Genomic DNA, 20,300 nt, shown 5'->3' with positions numbered 1-20,300 from the left:
TCAGCCCCCAACATAAACCTGCCTCAATTCCTCCTTTTTTTCAGCTTCTACTCTTTCTTAGCTCCTGAACTCCAAAATTCCATGATATTTCCCCAAAATGGTTTCTAGGAGAGCAGTCATAAGCATCAGGGCACACAGCACGGATTGAACAGGAAGTGCTATTTCCCGGTTGCTTAGTGGTGAGATCTACCCATGTTTTCTGTTTGTTTCTTACCTCTTTACTAGATTGAGTTACCTGAGAACATCGTCTGTGCCAAAAATCTCACCTGACACATAGTAAGTGACCAACAGATCTTTAGTGAATGAATGACACCAAACGATGAGATGAGCACCGGCACGGACGATGCCCTTTATTCCAACCTCAAAGATGAGACACAGGCTCACCACTCCACCTCCCTGAAAACTTGCTACTTTCCATTAACCTGCCACATGGAGCTTTTTTTAAAGCTTACTTTCAAGCTGTACCATCACTTACAGTGTTCACAGGAAAGAAGAGATTACTTCTAATTTGAATAATAAGGAAAAGTGGCATGGAAGAGAACTTAAAAGAATTTAGAGAAGAAAAGGCACATTCTAGGAAGAAAAACACACAGCATAAATGAAAGAGCTAAGAGGAAATGTTATGTTATGTTCCCTTCGTGGAAGGGAACACATGAAGAGAAATGGTGGGAGAAGAGGTTGGAAAAATTGGATGTGGCTACAGGTGAAAATCTTAAACACCAAGCTAAGTCAACTGCTTGAGGTTTATTCTATAGGGAATAAAATTCCTTTAAGGTGATTTTAAACAGGGACGATGCAGGGATGTACTTTAAAAGAATTATTTGGCAGCAATATATAGGAGGGGCAGAAGATGGGAGTGCATATACACTTCGAGTAAATCCCTGAATTATCTTCCTTTTAGAATTTAGGACTGTAATACTTTAGTATCTTATCCAGCAGTCTATCAAAATTTCAATTTATTTAAAATATAAATTAAATAGTATACTAATTTTAAAACCATTTACCTACGATTCCTTATAAGCTTTAACCAAAAAAAACAAGTTAGGATCTCTCTAAAGCAATTATGATCCAATAAAGATGCTAAAACCAAAAAACCAGAACAACATCATGAAACAGTTTTTAGCATCTCTAAGAGAAATCTGGAAATAGCTTCAGACTTGGAAAGCCATCTCTGAAGCTGGGATCCTATCAGAAGCTGCATCTGGGATATATTTTTTTCCAAGGTCATTCCAAGCTTGGTAAACCAAGGGAGAGGTTCCAACTGGCTCAGGAGATTGTAAACAACATTGCCAACTGACACAAGACAGAACTCTCAAAAAATTCTAAAGGCCTCGGCTTCACAAATCATCTGCTCTCATGACCCCTGGTGGACACTGAGAAAATTAAAAGCTCTTAAATTTTAGATTCATAAGGCTTTGAAAATACATGACCACCAAACACACACACATGGTTTTGATAACACATGGTAATTCCATCCATTCAAACGTCAGAGAGAAAATAGATGCTTCTAGTCTCACCTGCAAGGGTTTTTAGGTAGTCTAGTGTTGGAAGAATAGGGGGTGATCTCCTCTGGAGAAAAAAGATGACCATCACGGTAAGGGAGAAATTTGTAATCCAAGCACCAGGAATACTACTCGTTAACGAATGTGCTCGAGCCCAGCATCGGATACTGAACACCAAGGCTCTCACTCGGGAGTCCAGGGCACCATATATATAAAGGAGTTCAGAACTCTTCAAGGCAATCCTTCAAAAGAGAAAAATAACAGGAATTTTCAAACCCCCAAATTATGATCCTAGAGTAGAGTAAAACACATACCTGGGGACGTATCTAAATATCTTACTCTATCTGAACATATTCAGAATAACAAGAGCAGATCATCAGAAGCATTATGTATTTGCAATATAAAATTTAACATGAATGGTTATGCTTTCATTACCCTTAAAACATTCTTTTAACTGCTGACAACCACGGTGCAGTTCTAAAAGCTTTAAATTTTTAAATCAAAGTTCCTAAACATGACCTAATAAGTGAAATACCACCTAAGCACCGTTTATTACCTATCAGTGAAGACAGCAGCACATCTGCAGATAAGACACCTCGCACTTCAGTTGCACACCTGGAGTATCTAGTCCTTTTTTTTGTTTTTTTTTAGCTATCAGTTCATGTGTTTAGTTGTTGCACCCATTGCTTTTCCAGTGTTTTTAGGGGGCATTTAAGTACCCCTATAGTAAATTGTCCAGGTATGAGTCTAGAAATTTAGATCAGAGAAGATATAGACAGAATGGACAAAGTCAGCACCAGAACGTATTCGGGCTGTAGGCATTTCAGCCCGATGGTTCTGCAGATTAATTAAAATTTGAGCTGCAAGTTTATTTCTGATCTTCCTATCAGAAGTAGCTAGAAACGAAATGCGGTCATTTGTAGGATTTACACTGGCCACAAGGAGAAACATGACAATTCTTCCAGGGTAAAGATTTCCTGATACCTGAACTTCAAAAACAATTGGATCTCATTGTAGATTATAGGTGAAATAACCTTATACTTTTATCATCTAAATCAGGACACTTTAGAATGGGAAATGGGGGTTATCTAGTCCTTTGACAGACAAGGAAAACATTCTACTTATTTTATCAAGAAAGTATAAATGTCTTAAAATTCAGCCAAAATTACTTAAGTTTAATATTTATAAAAACCACAATCCATGAAGATAAAACGTCTATTAAGAAATCAATCTTCAGAGCCTGTTTTCAATAAGTTTTCTAGTCATAATGTTACAGCGCAAAGAATTATAAGAATTATTTTAAAATTAATCTCCTACTGATCAAGACATGTTTTTTAATTACTCAAAGAGCTGAGAGAGGGCACAGCATCATTTCACAGTATCAACTCCAAACTGTCTACTAAGTACCACCATGGATGGCATTTACTTCCTGAGTTTAAGGAAAAGAGCAGAAATGTCAAATTAGAAACTCATGGTGATTAAATGTTTTATCCATGTAAATGAATGTAAATTAAGCTGAAAATAAGTATCAAATAGTGCAAGGTATCTGATATAATAAAACAATGAGAGTATAAAAACCTGAAGCATATTAAAACAAAATTTTTAAAACTATACCAACAAGACCACGAAAATAACACTATTACAAAGATAAATGTCCTTTTAGAGACACAGATGTAGAGAACAAACATATGGACACCAAGGGGGGAAAACCGCGGTGGGGGGTGGGGATGGTGGTGGGATGAATTGTGCAACTCGGATTGACATGTATACACTGATGTGTATAAAATTGATGACTAATAAGAACCTGCTGTATAAACAAACAAACAAACAAAACAACAACTAATGCTAAACTTTCTATGGGTTATTTGTATGGAAATATGTTAATATAAATGTTTCAGACATTACATGAAATTTCTAACAATCTTATATGTTCTGGTATAATGTTATGTCATAATTCTAGTTATTACTTTAAAATGTATATCTCAGAAATAACTAAATTTCCTTGTCAATAGCATTATTATGAACTTTCATCAAATCTTTAACCGTGGTCATTTTTAAGTCTTTTGTCATTTACAGACAGTTCTGGGTGTACTCTGATGCTTTTGCAAATATGTTCCTATAAAAGGGTTTCATCTTCAAGGAATTCATGGAAAAGACTGACAAGTACAGGTTTCTGGTAACTGACTATACTGCTGAACTGAATGAATAAGCGTTTTCAGAACTCTAATGGAAAACTGATGAATTCATAAAAGTGCTAACAAAAGATCAAGATGAAAAAAAATTAATTACATGGGACTGAGTGAACTGATGAGGATGATTATAATTTTTGTGACTTTCTGTTTGAATTAAAAAAAACAATCCCACAAGGACTCAAAGGCAAAAAATAAATCAATTTTCATTGCAAAGTAAAGGAGCTGTTACAATGGAGGATTCCTGGACTGCATGTCAATATTATGACATGGTATGAGTGTGTTTCGTGTTTGGTAATTGCAGTCATTGTTGCTTTTGATGTGGTCATCCATTTACAATGCTTGGTGTCAGTCTATGTATCTCTTGTAAAAATAAAATACAGTGTGTATGTGTGAAAAAAAAATTCAATAGTTTAAAAACTATTCTGATTGTGTGGATTTATATAAAGGTGTTTCTCGCTAAAAAAAAAATTAATGATGTAATCTTTCACCTCTAAAAAAAGTCATTTTATTCTATTTATATACTATAAAGAAAATATAGTAATGATAGAAATACAGTGTGTATTTTTATTATTCAAAAGTACTTAGCACTGACTTGTTAGTGAACACTTGAGTTTAATCAAAACTGCTCTAGATTGGATTTTCTGAATCTATTTGTAGTTCTGATTATGTATCTAGCAGATAGTACAGTGAAACCAAACGCATGCAATGAGCATACTAGAGTATAAAGAAACAAACTCCTCAGCTGAGACGTCTTCCCTACTGAGAACCAAAGAAAAGTCGTCAGAGTATAAAAGAACTTGTCATTCTCATCCCATGTGTTTTAAAGCAAACAGGTTGATAATAAAATGAAAACATGCTGAAGAAAAACTACGCAGTCTCATTAGGCTGCTCAGACCACCATCTGACTTAAGCAAATGTTACCTTTGTTTGGACACACAGTCGACTGCATCTGGAAGCAGCTGAGAGCACAAACCCAAGGTACTGCTTTATTTTCCAAGTGCGCTAGAAGGCTATATACTTCGGAATTTCTGAGTTGTTATCAGGCTACATAAGTACGAACAATGAAACACAAGTCTTCTCAGAAGATGTTAGTTAGGCATGTTAACATTTTAATAATTGAAAACCCTGCTTTTCAATTCAAGTGTTCAAATTTTAAAAAAAATTATTATTAAAGCATACAAAAGAGTCGAAAGCCATTGTTTCTGTACAAGAAAAACTATGCTAATACCTTATAACATTCACATTTAAGGTAATAAATAAGAGACCATACCTATTGTTAGTAGTCAAATCACACTGAAATCCAGAGGCCTGGTGTGAGAACCTGACAAGGGGACACCGAGCATTTAGTATTTTCTGTACTCCCACACAGCCCGGGCCAAAGTGGTCAAGGCATTCTCCTATCACAGACAGGATCTTCTGTGTTGCAATTCTTTCTGAAGGGACATTTTTCACTTGAAATTCCATCAGAAAATTTCCTGAGGCCTGAATAATAAAAACATTTGTAAATAGGAGCTTTTCATAAAAAAGGAATTTCTTAAAAAAACTTTTCTAAAAGGATGCTGTAAGTCATTTCTGGCCAAAACACACACACACACACACACACACACACACACACACCAACAAAAGCCAAAACAAACAAACAAAATCAATAACCACACAAACACATACACAAAAAATTCTTCATGCAATCACAGCCAAAAGCAGACCAAAAATCTTCAGCTGTCAAAATAGACAACGCACAGACTAGGAGAAAATATTTGCAAACAATGTGACCGACAAGGGCTTAATTTCCAATATATACAAACAGCTCATACAACTCAATAAAAAAGCAAACAACCCAATCAAAAAATGGGCAGAAGACCTAAATAGACATTTCTCCAAAGACATACAGATGGCCAAGAAGCACATGAAAAGATGATCAACATCCTTAATCATTAGAGAAATGCAAATCAAAACTACAATGAGGTATCACCTCACACCCATCAGAATGGCCATCATTAAAAAGTCGACAAATAATAAATGCTGGAGAGGGTGTATAGAAAAGGGAACCTTCCTACTCTGTTGGTGGGAATGGAAATTGACACAGCCACTATGGAGAACAGTATGGAGGTTCCTTAAAAAACTAAAAATAGAACTACTATACAACCCAGCAATCCCACTACTGGGCATATACCCTGAGAAAACCATAATTCAAGAAGAGTCATGGGCTTCCCTGGTGGCGCAGTGGTTGAGAGTCCGCCTGCCGATGCAGGGGACACGGGTTCGTGCCCCGGTCTGGGAAGATCCCACATGCTGCGGAGCGGCTGGGCCAGTGAGCCATGGCCGCTGAGCCTGCGCGTCCGGAGCCTGTGCTCCGCAACGGGAGAGGCCACAACAGTGAGAGGCCCGCATAACACACACACACACAAAAAAGAGTCATTTACCACAATGTTCACTGCAGCACTATTTACAATAGCCAGGACATGGAAGCAACCTAAGTGTCCATCAACAGATGAATGGATAAAGACAATGTGACACACCCACACAAACACACAATGGAATACTACTCAGCCATTAAAAAGAACGAAATAATGCTATCTGCAGCAACACGGATGGACCCAGAGATTATCATACTAAGTGAGGTCAGAAAGAGAAAGACAAATATGTGAAACCTCTTGTGTGTGGAATCTAAAATATGATACAAATGAACTTATTTATAAAACAGAAACAGACTCAGAAGACATAGAAGACCAACTTATGGTTACCCAAGGGGGTGGGGGAGGGATAAATTAGGAGTTTAGGATTAGCAGATACAAACTATTGATACTATATATAAAATAAACAACGAAGTCCTAGTGTATAGCACAGGGAACTGTATTAAATATCCTGTGATAAACCATAATGGAAAAGAATATGAAAAAGAATATATGTATGTATAACTGAATCACTTTGCTGGACACCAGAAATCAACACAACATTGTAAACCAACTATACTTCAATGAAAATACTTTCAAAAAATCTTCAGTTTTCTTTTGCTTCTCTAGAGTATAAAATACTAACCTGAAAAATCATTGGCTTTTTATAATTAACTTCCATACCACAGTATATATCATAAAGTAATACTATAGTAGAACCATAGATTCTATAAATTCTGTGAACATACATGTGCCCTTTCCAAGTTAGCCTTTCCATTTTAATAAGATCTGTAAACCCACAGTAGTTATAACAGGAAATATATGCACGAGGACAGTAGATCAATAGAAGGAAACAGTACAAGCAGACCTAACTACAGAAATTTAATAGTTAATAAAATGAACTCTGCAAATTACTGTGGGAAAATTGCTATTGAAACAATGAGCCAAGTGGCCATTAAAACAATAAACTAGACTCGAGTCCAAAACCAAAGTGAATTCAACACAGACCAAAGACTTAAACATAAAAGGTTTTCATCTATAAAGTACCAGAACCCAATGGGTGAAAGTTTCTACAGTCTTAGAGTGAAGGATTCTCTAAGCATGACACGAAATTCCAGAACACACAAAAGGATACGGATGAATAAAAATTAAAACCATCTTCAGGCCAAGCATATATTCATTACTAGATAAAAGACAAATGAAGACAATAATACATGTCATATAAAGGGCTAACTTCCCTAATTTATGAAGGGTTTGTACAAATGGAAGGGAGGAAAGCCCACCCAATTCTAAAAGTGGCCAAAAACACTTGAATAAGAAACTAACACAAGAAATAAAAATGAGTAAGAAACATAGAAAGAGATGTTCTTGTTGTACAGAAACTAAGAGGAAATTAAAATAGCAATGAGATTTTTCATTTATCAGTCTGGCAAAGACAAAAAGGGGGACAGGACCAGTGCTGGTGGGTGAGGGGAAACACATACATCCCACATACTCAGTGGGAGTGTACACCGGGACATACTTTTGGGACAACTTTAGTATTGAAATAGTAAAATTTTAAATACATATCAATAAGATTTTGATTAGCTATTAAAATCCTAGGAAATCACCCCAAAGGAATGCTCATACAGATGAGCTGACTTGCAAAGCTGTTCCCTCATTGCAGCGTTATTTGTGTGGCAGATACTTTTTAAGAGCTCTGTCTAGCTTAATAAAGCCTCCTAGCCCTCTTTGAGAACTCAGTCCCCCTGAAAGGATCAAGGCCCTGACAACACATGTGGACCTGGCAGGGCGGCTGATGTGAGCACTGTAGGGGCACACCCTCATCCAGCCAGCCGTCTCCACCAGGAACTGAGGCTGAGGCTCTGAGGCAACCACGTGGTTGAAATATAACTCAGATGCTTTGGGGCAGGCACACTCTACACCATGAGGATGAAAATGTAAAGAAAATCGAAGCAGGTGGGGCGAGGGCAGTGAAGGGAAGGAAGATATTAAGTAAAGCAAATACGTGGAGAGGAAACAGAACCCTCATGGACTCTTGATTGGTTATACTTCCTAGTGCTGTCCTTTCCTAAGACTCACCCACATTCCCAACCCTGGGTTCTAGGATGCTTCCTCTACTTCTGTTTGCTTGTTTAAGCTGCTTTGGGTTGGTTTCTGTTATGCACAACCTAAGAATATTACCTAATATAGTTGGCAATAAAGTGGGGACAAAAAGACACCATCCCCTAACTGTCTAACAAATAAAGCACTGGTTAAGTAAATTATGGTACATTCGTTCAACAGAACATTCTGCATCCATTGAAAAGGATGCAGTAGACTGAACTGCTGAGACACTATTAAGTGGGGGAAAAAAATCACGTTAAAATCTGTATAGATTATATTATAATCTCTTCCTAACTGCCCTCAACTCAGGCTGAAGAATAAAACAAGCCCAGAGAACCACAAACCAAGGGGGAGTGCTGGGACACACGGAGCACCAAGAGGTAAGAGGGAGAGGCTCACAACTGCAGACAGTGGTCAGGAAGCTGCTTTATGGAGGGTGAGTTTAAAAGTGCTCCTGGTTTTTTAAAATCTATTCTTATTTATTTAAAATTAAAAAATAAATAAAAGTGCTCCTGTTTCATTTTTAAAATGTTTCTATTAGCAAAGCTATTATAATCTTAAACAAGCACATATTTCGGAGTATATGTTTATAACAACACTGCATAAGTTAAACCTACATACGAAATAATGTTAAATTGTTTAGTGAGACTGGAGCACTGTCTTTTAAAATACCTTTTCCTAACAGCTCTCTATTTCAGAAATCTAAGATCCAACTAAGTTTCCAACTCCTTCCTGCTTCCAACAGAAAAAAAATGTATTTCTCACTGTCTAGCAATCCTCTCAAACACTCCATGAGCTGGCATTATAGCACTATCCCAATTTTATGGCTAGGAAAATCGAGGCACAGAGAAGGTAAATAACTTTCCCAGGGTCACACAGCTGGTAAGTAAAAGAACTACTACTCTGCACTCCCGAGCCCAAGCTTTCACCATTACAACACATTATAATGCACTTTAATTATTCGGCAAGGTCTTTTATTTAATATAAAAATAGCCTAACATAATTTAAGTGTTCCTGCCAGGAATTTAATACAATTTCAAGTACATGTTAGTCTTAATCAGACTGACCCGTTTCACTTTCATGTGTTTCGTATTTCTTGGCCAGTTTCAACTACGTAATTACATGCTGAGCAGATAAAGTATGGCGGGCACTGTGTGGGATGACAAAATGAACAGACACGGATCCTGCCCTGGCCACGCTTAGGATACAGTGAGAGACACAGATCAACCACGAACTAAACGTAACACAGAAGGAATCTGGAGACAGAAATACCAGCTACACTACAAAAAAGGAGTGATTAATTTTGACTGGAGCAGAGGGAAAAATCAAGTATGGTTTAAGAAGGTGGAGTCAGAATGAGGCCTTGAAACCCGTGTAGGGATGGTAGTCAGGAGTGGAAGGGAAGCGCATTCCTCAGGGAAGACACAGAACTACGGTTCAGTCGCCATTCATATCCTAAAAGTGCCCCACAACTGGTAATGAAATGATGTGATTGGAAAACTGGGTGTGTGAAGATAGAGAAAGACAAACGCTTACTAAAATGAATTATGAGACAGATCATTTCAATTCTGTGTTAAAACGAAGAACTGTTCTAAGCTTGTGGATGATCCAATCTGTGTTTTAAGATAACTCCAGCAGAGGCTGAGGGCTGGAATACCAAGGCATGACACGAGAAGCACGTGGAAAGCAGGATGTTGCTACAATCATCTAAGTGAGAATTTATAAGGGACCGTGTCACTATAGCTTTGAGTATGTAAATGAAGAGGTAGACCTGAAAGATTAGCTTAGATATCTTCGCTCAGACGACAGCAAATGTCAGGAAAGCTAAAATGCCACTGATAACTATGTGACACATAACTAAGAACTTTTATAAAAACTTATAAAGAATATTTACAAGGAGATGAAGATAAAGTTTTGTTTTCAAAATGTTAAGTTTGAAGTTTCAACCGGACATCTACACCGAGATGATTACTAGTTTGAAATACATAAGAAAGAACAGTCCTAAAAACCTAAGATTTTACAAAAACACAGAAGCCTTTTCAAATCAAAGTTGTAATGAAATTATAGCACCTCATATTGTTTGGGATGATGATAGACACACTGATTAAGTTTACTCTGTCAGACATGCATGTTAATAAGAACATAAATGGGATATACAGTTTTTAAACTGTAACAGGAAAGACAGGAAGGGAGGAAAGGGCAGAATAAAGAAAGAATCCAACAGGAGGAGGAAAGGAAAGGAATGAAAAGCAAAGAAAAAGCATAGAAAATAGGAAATAAAAAATAAGACAGTAGAAATAAATCCAAAAATTACCAGTAATAATAAATAAAAAGACTCATGGAGTAAAAGACTTACGGAGTAAAAGCATAAAATTCAGTGATCTGCTATTTATACTCAAAATGTAACAATATATGTGAAGGCTGGAAATACTGATGTAGGAAGAGAAGGTATGTGAGACAAGTAACAAGCAGCCATCTTAACAAACAAAAAAGAATTTAAAGAAAAGGCATTTAGAAATGATGGACAAAATTTAATGATAAATGAACAACCCAATAAAAAGGTATAATAATCATATACCTATATGTAGCTAACATAGTCTTTGAATAAAACAAAAATCAAAAGAATTCTGAGAAATGAAGAGAAACAAAAATAATGAGGTGTAAAAAGCATTTCACTACCTAGATCATGCAGATGAAAAAATTAGTTAATACACACATAATCTGAATAACACAGTAAACAACCTTGGCCTACCCCCAAAAATTCTCAACCCTCAAAAAGAACAACCACTTTATTACATGTTTAAGATATTCACAAGAATAATAACATATTAGACCAATATAAAGAAAGACTTCACAATTCCAAAGAATCAGTATCAAATAGACCCTATTCTTTAACCATATTGTTTCTTAAGCTTAGAAATCAAGTTGTAATTTTATTAAATCCAAAGATTTCCTTTATTTTTTCTGACAACTTTGTGATTTAAAGAAATGTAATTACCTTGTGAGTACTAAATTTTTCAATTTCATCTAGATCCAAAAACATGTCCAAATCGCATCCTAATTTTCCAAAACTGTTCACTGAAGAGCCAAAGGGTCTAACAGTGCAGTCCGGAAAATACGCGGCGGCTACATCTTCAATAAGAGAGCAGGTGAGATATCGGAGCTTGGTGTTCTCCTCTGTTAGCTGGAATTCCCTCAAGAGAGTGTTCAGCTGATCATCTACCTAGCTGGCCAAAACAAAAACAAGAGAATATAGAAAATGTTAAGGTCATGTAAAATAATTGTCATTTTACTTCTAGAAATTTGATAGCTTAGGAGACCTACCTTAAAAATACGCAATCTTTTTACATGTAGCCTTAAAAGTGGATTTTACAAATGCCCTTTAAAAAGCACTAAGGAATGAGGACACCAGCAAAAAAAAAAAAAAAAAAAAAAAAAAGCTGGCTGGAATTAAAACTAATATTTTTCTTAGGCCCTGAGTATAAAGTATTGTTTTAGAAAATGAAAACAGTAAAATGCCCCAGTAGAGGAGGTCAAAGCAACCACAAACCTGGACATTTAAATGAAGTTGGGGGGGAGAGAAGAACCAATGTTAAAGGCAAGTAACACCAGAAATAAGCAAGCCTTCGAGAAATGAAGGCCCAAGGTCCCCCAGTTCCTCAGAATACCAGTCCTGTATGTTCCCTAGAAGGCTGGTGATAAAACGATCACACTGTGAAGGGGCACGCTGGAGCTGGATATTTAAAATAAAAACCACAGCCTTAAATGCCTATTTGAAAATAATATTGAAAACAACCGAACTAAACACTTAACTCAAGAAAAATAAATAACAGAAAGTAGAGGCAATACAAAAGGTTAGAAGTAAAGTTTTAAAAATTAGAAAATCAACCCCCAAAATAGTATTGTGATAACTAAAACCATGAACATATTCTTGGAAAGGACTAGCTAAACCTTTGACAAGTCTGAGTAAGAAAAACCAAAACTACTATAAACATTACTAGAGCAGAAAAAAAAGAGATAAAACCAGAAATAAGATATTTTAAAATTTATAAAAGAATGCCATGTACAATTATATGTCATGCTGACAAGAGAAAGAAAGCCAGAATAATCCGAAGGCCCAAAACTTTGGAAGAATGTGGTTCCTTCTGAGGATTACAAATGGGATATGGTGGCAGGGAGTAGGGAAGGATTACTTTTACTTTTCACTCAGTATGAACATTTAATAATAAAAACTTACAATATACAAAACAAGTCAAACACACACACACATCAAGTCGGGGAAGTATACCTATAAACTTACACTTTCTGCACAACAAAGTAATTCAAAAAGCTTCTTGCTTGAAGGAGAAGACTGATTCCTACATTGAACACTTGACTGTTCAGAAGTCTGGTTTAATGGAGTTTTCAACTTTAAATTGAAGTAACGTGATCTGAATGGAATTGCAGCCTCTTTGCCCAGGCTTGGAGTACGAGTTACATTCTGCAGTGAAGCTACACTTTCCTTCTGAGTAAATTCTACAACAGCATAAAGACCCTATACCAAAAACATAAGAACAGAACACATTTCAAAACACTATTTTTAACATAGTATTTTAGTTCATATTTCGAAGCAATTATCGTAACAGGCAAAATACTAATTTTTAAAATTTACAATGATACACTTCTAACACGAGCAATGGTTTTAATCATTATAAGCAGATTAAGAAAAGGAACATTATAAAGTGGTATTAGTTAAGAGAAGCTGAAAATAATGCTGAAATAGAAAATTAAAAGGCAAAACAAAGATCTCCCACTGGCTTCTACACCTAAGATAATGGAACGATTTGAAGTATTCAAATTATGAAATGATTCAGGTATAATTATGCTTATAATTCTGTGATACTCCTATAAGGATTTCTATTTTCATATCAAAAAAAAACTCATTGAAGAAATTTAGACAAAGATAGATGCAGGATATCAAAAAAGAATCTAACTTTACCATATTGCAGAGGCAACAGAGCAAAAAATAACTTAAAAAAAAGTATGAATGTTAAGTTAGATTGTTTTTCAAATACTTACAAAGCTCTCATAGAAAAAGTGGTTGTTAACAGATCCATGTTGGGATAAGTACTTGAGAAACTTCTTCTCACTGATTTTATTTGGGCAGTGGATTAACACAGTCCGCTGGGCCTGTTCTCGTCTCTCTTTTTGCACCTCAGAGAATGTCTTTTTTGGAGTCCTGTCTTCAGAGCCTATGAATGAGACAAAGACATTCCCAACACACACACGTAAAATTCAAAGCATCTCTCGGTATGGTATATAAAGATTTTACACCTGACCACAACCAACTTTATCCTCAGTTCGTCTGCTTTCCTCTCCTTTATAAGGGTGAAGCTATACTATTTCCAGTCTTCCTATTACCATTCTCTTGTGATTACCATTAAATTGTCCACTCTGTTTTGACTGACTATACTCAATGCATAGTGCTAAAAAGGGAGAACTCCACAAAATTTTTAAAGTAAAGCCACTTCCACAAATACACACATACAAAGTGTGTATAAGCTATAACATTCCAAAGCCTAAAAAACATGATTACAAGCCTGAGCGCAACGAGACAATGAGTTTAGAAGTTTAATGTATTAAAGTAAGTTATTAGTTTTTGGGACTTCCCTGGTGGTCCAGTGGGTAAGACTCTGCGGTCGCGATGCAGGGGGTCCGGGTTCGATTCCTCACTGGGGAACTAGATCCCACATGCCGCAGCTAAGAAGTCTGCATGGTGCAACTAAAAGATTCCACACACCGCAGTGAAGATCCACACACTGTAACTAAGACCCGGCACAGCCAAAATTAATTAATTAATTAATATTTAAAAAATAAAGTAAGTTATTAGTTTTTCTCTGTAAAGGGTCTTGATCTGGCTCAAACAATTAACAATGAGTTACCAACTATCACTGGTACACATTCCCTGTGTGCTCTGCATCACAGGGAAATCTGAGAGCCCAAGCCCTAGTTGCTGCCCATAAAGAGCTCATGATACTTTTTACTAAAGAAACAGACGTTTTTTTTTTTTCCCCATTAAAAACCACCCAGGGGTTAGGGAGTTTACAATCACAGGAAATGAAGGCAAGAGCTGTGATAGGCAAGAAGTAAATAATCTACTGATCGCAAAGATCAACAAGTGAACTAAACACAAGGAAAAAGAAAATCATCCAAGTTCTAATTCCAAAGAGATTAAATGTAACCGATGCACAGAAATCAGCAAAAGCTTTCAGCCTCATCTTCTTTCAAAAGGTCACAAAACTGATGGATAAAGGAAATACTGCACACACACTGAACCTTCATTTCAGCAAACCCCAAGACATCCTCACGGACAAGACAGAGGAAGGCAGGCAGTAAGGGCCGGTGGGACCCTCCAGCCTGCGGGGCAGCCCCCACTAGAGGCAGGTCTCACTCAGCAGCACGCTTGGCCCTGCCCTACTGCACGTTTCTAACAACGGATCAAAGGTACTGCGCGTCCTCCCTACACTCACTGTAGAGATGCTAAACACGCATCTCTTAAATACGCGTCCTCTTCTCTACTCCGGATGCCAATTCTTCAACATCATCTCTCATTTCAGCCTGGAACACAGCAGCCTGAGGGCTAAACTGGTCTCATTCGCTCCAGTCTTGTCCTTCTCAAGCCACTCTCCACACTGCTGCCAAAGGCATCTTTCTAAGGTAACCGTCTTTAGAAAGTCTTCTCTGACTTCCCTGCCACATCCGTGAGAAGGTCTGAGCCCCACAGCCCGGCTATAAAGCTGCCGGCACCTCGGCCCCCTCCTCAGCCGTGTCAACCTCAGCCCCACCTGCTCCACGCTGCTCGCGCACGGCACCGCCACACACACTCTGAACTCTTCACGTCTTCTCCTCTCTGGCTGGAACGCCCACCTTCTCATTTTCTGCCCTGCAAACTCCCATTCATCCTCCAAACCGTGCTCAGCTCTGGGAAGAGCGGACTCTCCTCGGCACAACTGCTTCCACCCCGGCACTACCTCACTTCAACACCTATGGAAGAAGGTCAGTCACGGTGCTGTGCTTCCTTAACAGCGTGGAAGGATATCTGTCTTCCACGCTGAGGGCAGGGACTACTCTTACTCACTTTGACCTCAGTCTACTGACAGCCCTTCCAACTGGTCCTTCTTTCTTTATGGTCCAGGCTTTTCTCACCCACTTTTCCAGCTGTAATCACCACCTCTATCTTCTTGTCTCTGATGTTTACTGAGTCTATCTACACTGATGTCTAACTGCTTACTGTAAAAGTAAAGTCAAGATGTAAAATTTCATAGAGTAAAAGTATAAATCCTCCCCTAGTTCTCTCCAATACCCACTTATCAGGTTTGATATTTACCTTTCCAGACATTTTCAAGGCATATATAAACATATACATTTGTATCTCTCCGGAGATAAACATTTTTCACACAATTACTGAAAATGTACTCTACATTCTCTTCTGTAATAGGCTTCTAAATTTTTAATACATTGTTGATATCTTTTTGTCAGTAGATATATATTTACCTCATTTTTAAAATAACTGCATAAACATTCTTAGGTGTTTACGATAATTTAATCAGTCTTCTGATAAATGCTGAGATGGTTTACCTTTTTTGCTATCACAAGCAATACTGCAGTATCACTGGTATACAACGTTTTGCACTATTATGCAGGTACCCCTGCAGCTGGATCACTGGGGAAGAGCAGGGACAGGTGCGAGAGGGAGACAGAGAAGTCAGATGACAGATGGGGCTTGGACAGGACTGACGGCGCTAACCCTGAACAGCAGGAGGCACGACGGGGTAGACAAAGGCACGAAGGGGACAGAAAGTTCAGGGAGCGTAAGTACATGACCTTGCAAAAGGCTTGTCAAACCTACAAACAACACAAGGTTGGGAGGAAAAACTAGTAAGTGTTAGTATTTTAAGACAGACAAATTTGCAACTGTCTTGATAACATAATTTAATAAGCGTAAGCACAAAACATATTGTCCTGCGTTTAGAATTAAAAACAACATAAAGACACAAGCACATAATGGGGGAGAGGGATTCAGCCAGCAGTAAATGAACAAAAGAAGACCAAAAGTCTGATTTGATGAAAGCTCAAAATGAGCCAAGGGAATGTCTTAACTTCTGGGGTGAGGAAAGGGAGAAGACAGATATAGATATAAAATCCGAATCCAAGGGGGTAAGAGCACTTCTTTCCTATTTACTGGTCAGGCCACACACGGAGCACATGCTCCGTTCCAGACGTAATGGACATGAAGGGTACTGAGGAACCAGAGAGCGCCTGGAGAGGAGAATGAAGGTCTAGAAACTGACAGAGAATTACTGTAGATAAAGCGGGGATGTACAACCTGGAACAAACTCATGAGAAATGACAGCTGTCCTTCCACCGCTGCAGCACTTGCCAGTGTTCACAGAAACACTCTCTTCTGAGTCTCACAATAACCTTTCGAGATAAACAGGGCAGGCAGCGTTACTGGTGAAAAAGCGTCACAAAGGCAAACATCTAACAAGCTGCGTAGCCTTCCGTAGAGTTTAGCTGCTGTTTGGTGGCCCGGCATCTGTCCTCCTTGTTCTGCTAACAGCACAAGCCTGCTTATGTGGGTGGCGGACAGGGGCGGTGTCAGCAGTTATCCAGTAGCACACCCCACTAGGCGGGCCAGGGCTGTCAGAGGATTTTAAACAGCTCCTCTTGGTCCAGGAGGTGCGGCTGTGATGATCAACAGCTCTTTCTTAAAATCTTTCAAATCTTTCAAATTTAGGCAAAAGACCATTTTATTCTTCTCTTTGGAGAAAGCTGCAAGCTGCTAGTGGCCATCGCCATCAAGAACCCACTGGAGAAGAAGAACCCGAGACAGGAGGCCACCAAACAATAGGTGAGGAAACAATACTTCCCTCTGACCGCATCCATCCAGGTGACTTTATTAAAGCAGTCACGTCTCTTTCTGGAGTCTGGTTACATGGTTGGTATGTCCTCCCTTTTCTACTTAAGCAAGTTTGAGCTCGTTTCTGTCCCATGCACCCAAAGAGTCCTGCACAACACACTGCATATTCTTGTTCTTAAATCAGGGTTCTTCCCACTACTCACGTGAAAGCTACGTCAAAACTAAGACCAACAGGGAAATGGGAAGTTAGCAGATTTAGCTCATTATAAATATTTCTCAGCCATTACAGCCCGATCAAAATGGAACTGACTGATGTATGAAACAGCGTGTTCCTTGCTACTATAAAATGTAACTAGCAAACTTTTGGCAATGAGTTCTCACACTGAGTGAAAAACTGAACTGGAGATTTCTCAATTTCCTTCTAATTATAAAAGTATATGCTTCTAAGTGAGTTATATAATCACCTTCTTCTCTTTAAAACTGGAAAAGAAATTCAAATGAGGATTTTGTTACTTGTTATGCCTCACAAGAGTCCCTGGATATTTAGCCACTCATATTATCCTAATGATACAAAATGAAACACATTTCCTGAGAAAAACAACAAAGTTCTACTAAGTGAAGCGTTGGAATCAGAAGGGTTTATTCTCACCTTTGCTACTGAATAGCTAAGCATGATCCATTTACCAGCCACCTGTACCAGCCTGTTTCCACATGTATAAAATGGAGTAATAATACTTCCTTCCAAACCTAGTTCACAGAGTTTTATATCTCAAAGAGCATATGAAAATACTCTAAAATTTAAACCACTATACACATGTTAAATCACAATAGCTCCTTTGGCAAAAGCCTTACTCACATTTTCAGTCATTTAAGAGTTTTTAACAGAAACAGCTTCTACTAAATACAGTCCAATCAGCATTTCAATTAACTGTCATCGTAAGTGATATTTCCAACTCTCTGTCAATATGAGTCTCTCATACAGTCTGATGAGGACAGCAACCCTATCATTTATTTTAGGGGAAAATACCGTACTTGTTTAGCCTTCTTTAGAACTGTTCCCACAAATAATTTCATACCTTAAAACTACAGCTCCAAGAAATGGTAGAAATCAACACCTTTTATTTACCAGCGGGGCTCGAGCTCTAAATTAACTCAGCGGCAAGTCCCTTAGCTCTCTGCGCCTCTGTCTCCATCTCTAACATGGAGACCGTGGTACAACCCTGCCAGCCTGTTTTAAGAATTGTAAATAACATAAACACAGCTCTTAGATCACAAGAGGCGGGACTGGACTTCTCAACACACCAGTCTATAAACTTGGAACGCCTGCCTGTTCCAGCCCAGGCCAATCTGTTACCAAGCTGATTCTGCTCAAAACGGCCAAAAGAACAAAGCAAACGTCAGTAATTGCTGAGGTAGAGCCTCCACTGGAGGACCAGGGGTCCTGGTTATTCATCAAGGCTTCACGCCGCTCGGCCTCCATCGACAACTTGCGAGCATCAACCTCAGTTACATCTGTGAACGAAGAAGCGACTGGCTCAACTGTGGCATCACTACCGTAACTGGCAACAACGTTTCGTCCAACTGTCAGACACTAGCCAACTCTGCTCCTGGCCTGCACTGCGGAGCTCCGAACGACTCCATCACTGGGCACGCAGTCCCCGAAGGAAGGAACGTCCCACACCGCGCCGCCGCCGTCGCCACCACCACGAGCCACGGCGGCAGCCCTAGGTCCTCCGAGCGAGGCCGGGACACTGCCGTGCGGTCCCCGCGCCGCTCCCACCGGCCCTGCGCCCGCCCGCGGCCCCAGCCCCGGCGCCACACCTGTCTCCGCGCTCCCCGAGGACTGCTCTTCCCTCCCGAGGGCTGCGGCCACCGTTCCTGGGCAACTGAGAAGCCTGCGGAGAGGACGCTGGATTTGACTTCTCTGAGCACGGAGGGGCAAACGGGTCAACAGCCCCAAACCACGAGCCGCCATCATCAAACCTGCAGGAGCGCGGACGAAAGGGCGCCGGGCTTCCGCGCATGCGCGCGGAGGAGATGGGGAAAGGATGGGAAGCCTAGAAGGTCAAACTAGGCGAAAGACGTTCGCTTATACAAGAAAGCGAGTTGCGGCTTGAATGAGGCTTTCGCACGTGTCTGATATCCCCTCTCCCACGGTTCTCTAAAAGAAGGCTCCCAGGAGAACGAGCACCCCACCTACTCTTTTCAAATTGAGTCACGAAAATAGAACCAGAGAGCAAGGGCATGAGGAAGGAGCACTGACTTGCGAATCTAAGAAGATGATAAACGATAACACTTTTTCTTTACCAAACACTGTTCTAAGTGCTCTACGTGGGTTGACTTTTTTAATCCTTACAACAGGCCTGTGACGTAGGAACTCTTATCTCCATTTATTTATGGGGAGGTTAAGGCATAGAGACGTTGAGTAACATTCCTAAAGTTCTACAGCCAGGCAGGGGCAGAAATGGAAGTTAAACCTAGGTTTCCTTATACAGGGTTTTTTTCTTTCCCTCCTTTCCTCCCCTTTCTTCCTTCCTCCCTCTCCCCCTCCCTCCCTCTTTCACTCTTTCTGTAACAGTTTGACTGAGATTTAAGTCATATACTACACAATTCACCCCTTTAGGTGTACCATTCAATGGTTTTTAGTATATTCACAGAGATGGGCAGTAATCACAATCATGCTTATAACGCTTCATCACCTCCAAAAGAAACCTTGTGCCGGCTAGCTACCACCCCTAATCACCACACTCCCCCCAGCCCTAAATAACCACGTACCTACTGTGTGTCTCCTCGGAACTGCCTTTCTGGACACTTCATACAAGTGGAATCATACAATGTGTGTTTTTTTGTGACTGGCTTCTTTCACTTGGTATATGGTTTTACGGTTTGTCCATGTTGTAGCATCTATCAGTACCTTATTCCTTTCTATGGCTGAATAATACTCCATTGTATGGATATGCCACAGGTGGTTACCCTGTCATCACTTAAGGGGCATTTGGGCTGTTTGTTTTGGGTTGTTTCCACCTTTTTGTGCTGCTCTGAACTTTCATGTACAAGTTTTTGTGTGAACATATGTTTTCACTTCTCTTGGGTGTATACCTAGGAGTAGAATTGCTGGGTCATATGTTTTAACTTTTTGAGGAACTGCAGGCTATTTTCCAAAGCAGCTGCATCATCTTCGTTCTCATCACTAGTGTATGAGTGTTCC

At 39.2% G+C, this 20,300-nt stretch overlaps 1 protein-coding gene across 1 annotated transcript in view; it reads right to left on the bottom strand.

Moving 5' to 3' along the window:
• The window catches only part of MTPAP (mitochondrial poly(A) polymerase), a 28,439-nt gene extending 9,323 nt beyond the window's left edge, over positions 1-19,116 (bottom strand). Inside the window, exons 1-6 of the mRNA XM_081226971.1 lie at positions 18,914-19,116; positions 13,252-13,424; positions 12,494-12,727; positions 11,192-11,416; positions 4,965-5,176; positions 1,518-1,744 (exon numbers count right to left, since the gene is read on the bottom strand). Of these exons, the coding sequence (XP_081083097.1) occupies positions 1,518-1,744; positions 4,965-5,176; positions 11,192-11,416; positions 12,494-12,727; positions 13,252-13,424; positions 18,914-19,070 (1,228 nt within the window). The 5' untranslated portion in view covers positions 19,071-19,116. The remainder of the gene's footprint in view (positions 1-1,517; positions 1,745-4,964; positions 5,177-11,191; positions 11,417-12,493; positions 12,728-13,251; positions 13,425-18,913) is intronic.
• Positions 19,117-20,300: the final 1,184 nt, after the last annotated feature.

Source organism: Mesoplodon bidens, assembly GCF_964165515.1.
Source record: "Mesoplodon bidens genome assembly, chromosome: 3".
NCBI classification, from domain to species: Eukaryota; Metazoa; Chordata; class Mammalia; order Artiodactyla; family Ziphiidae; genus Mesoplodon; species Mesoplodon bidens.
Note: the sequence above shows the minus strand (reverse complement) of the source record. Positions and strands in the feature narration are given on the sequence as shown.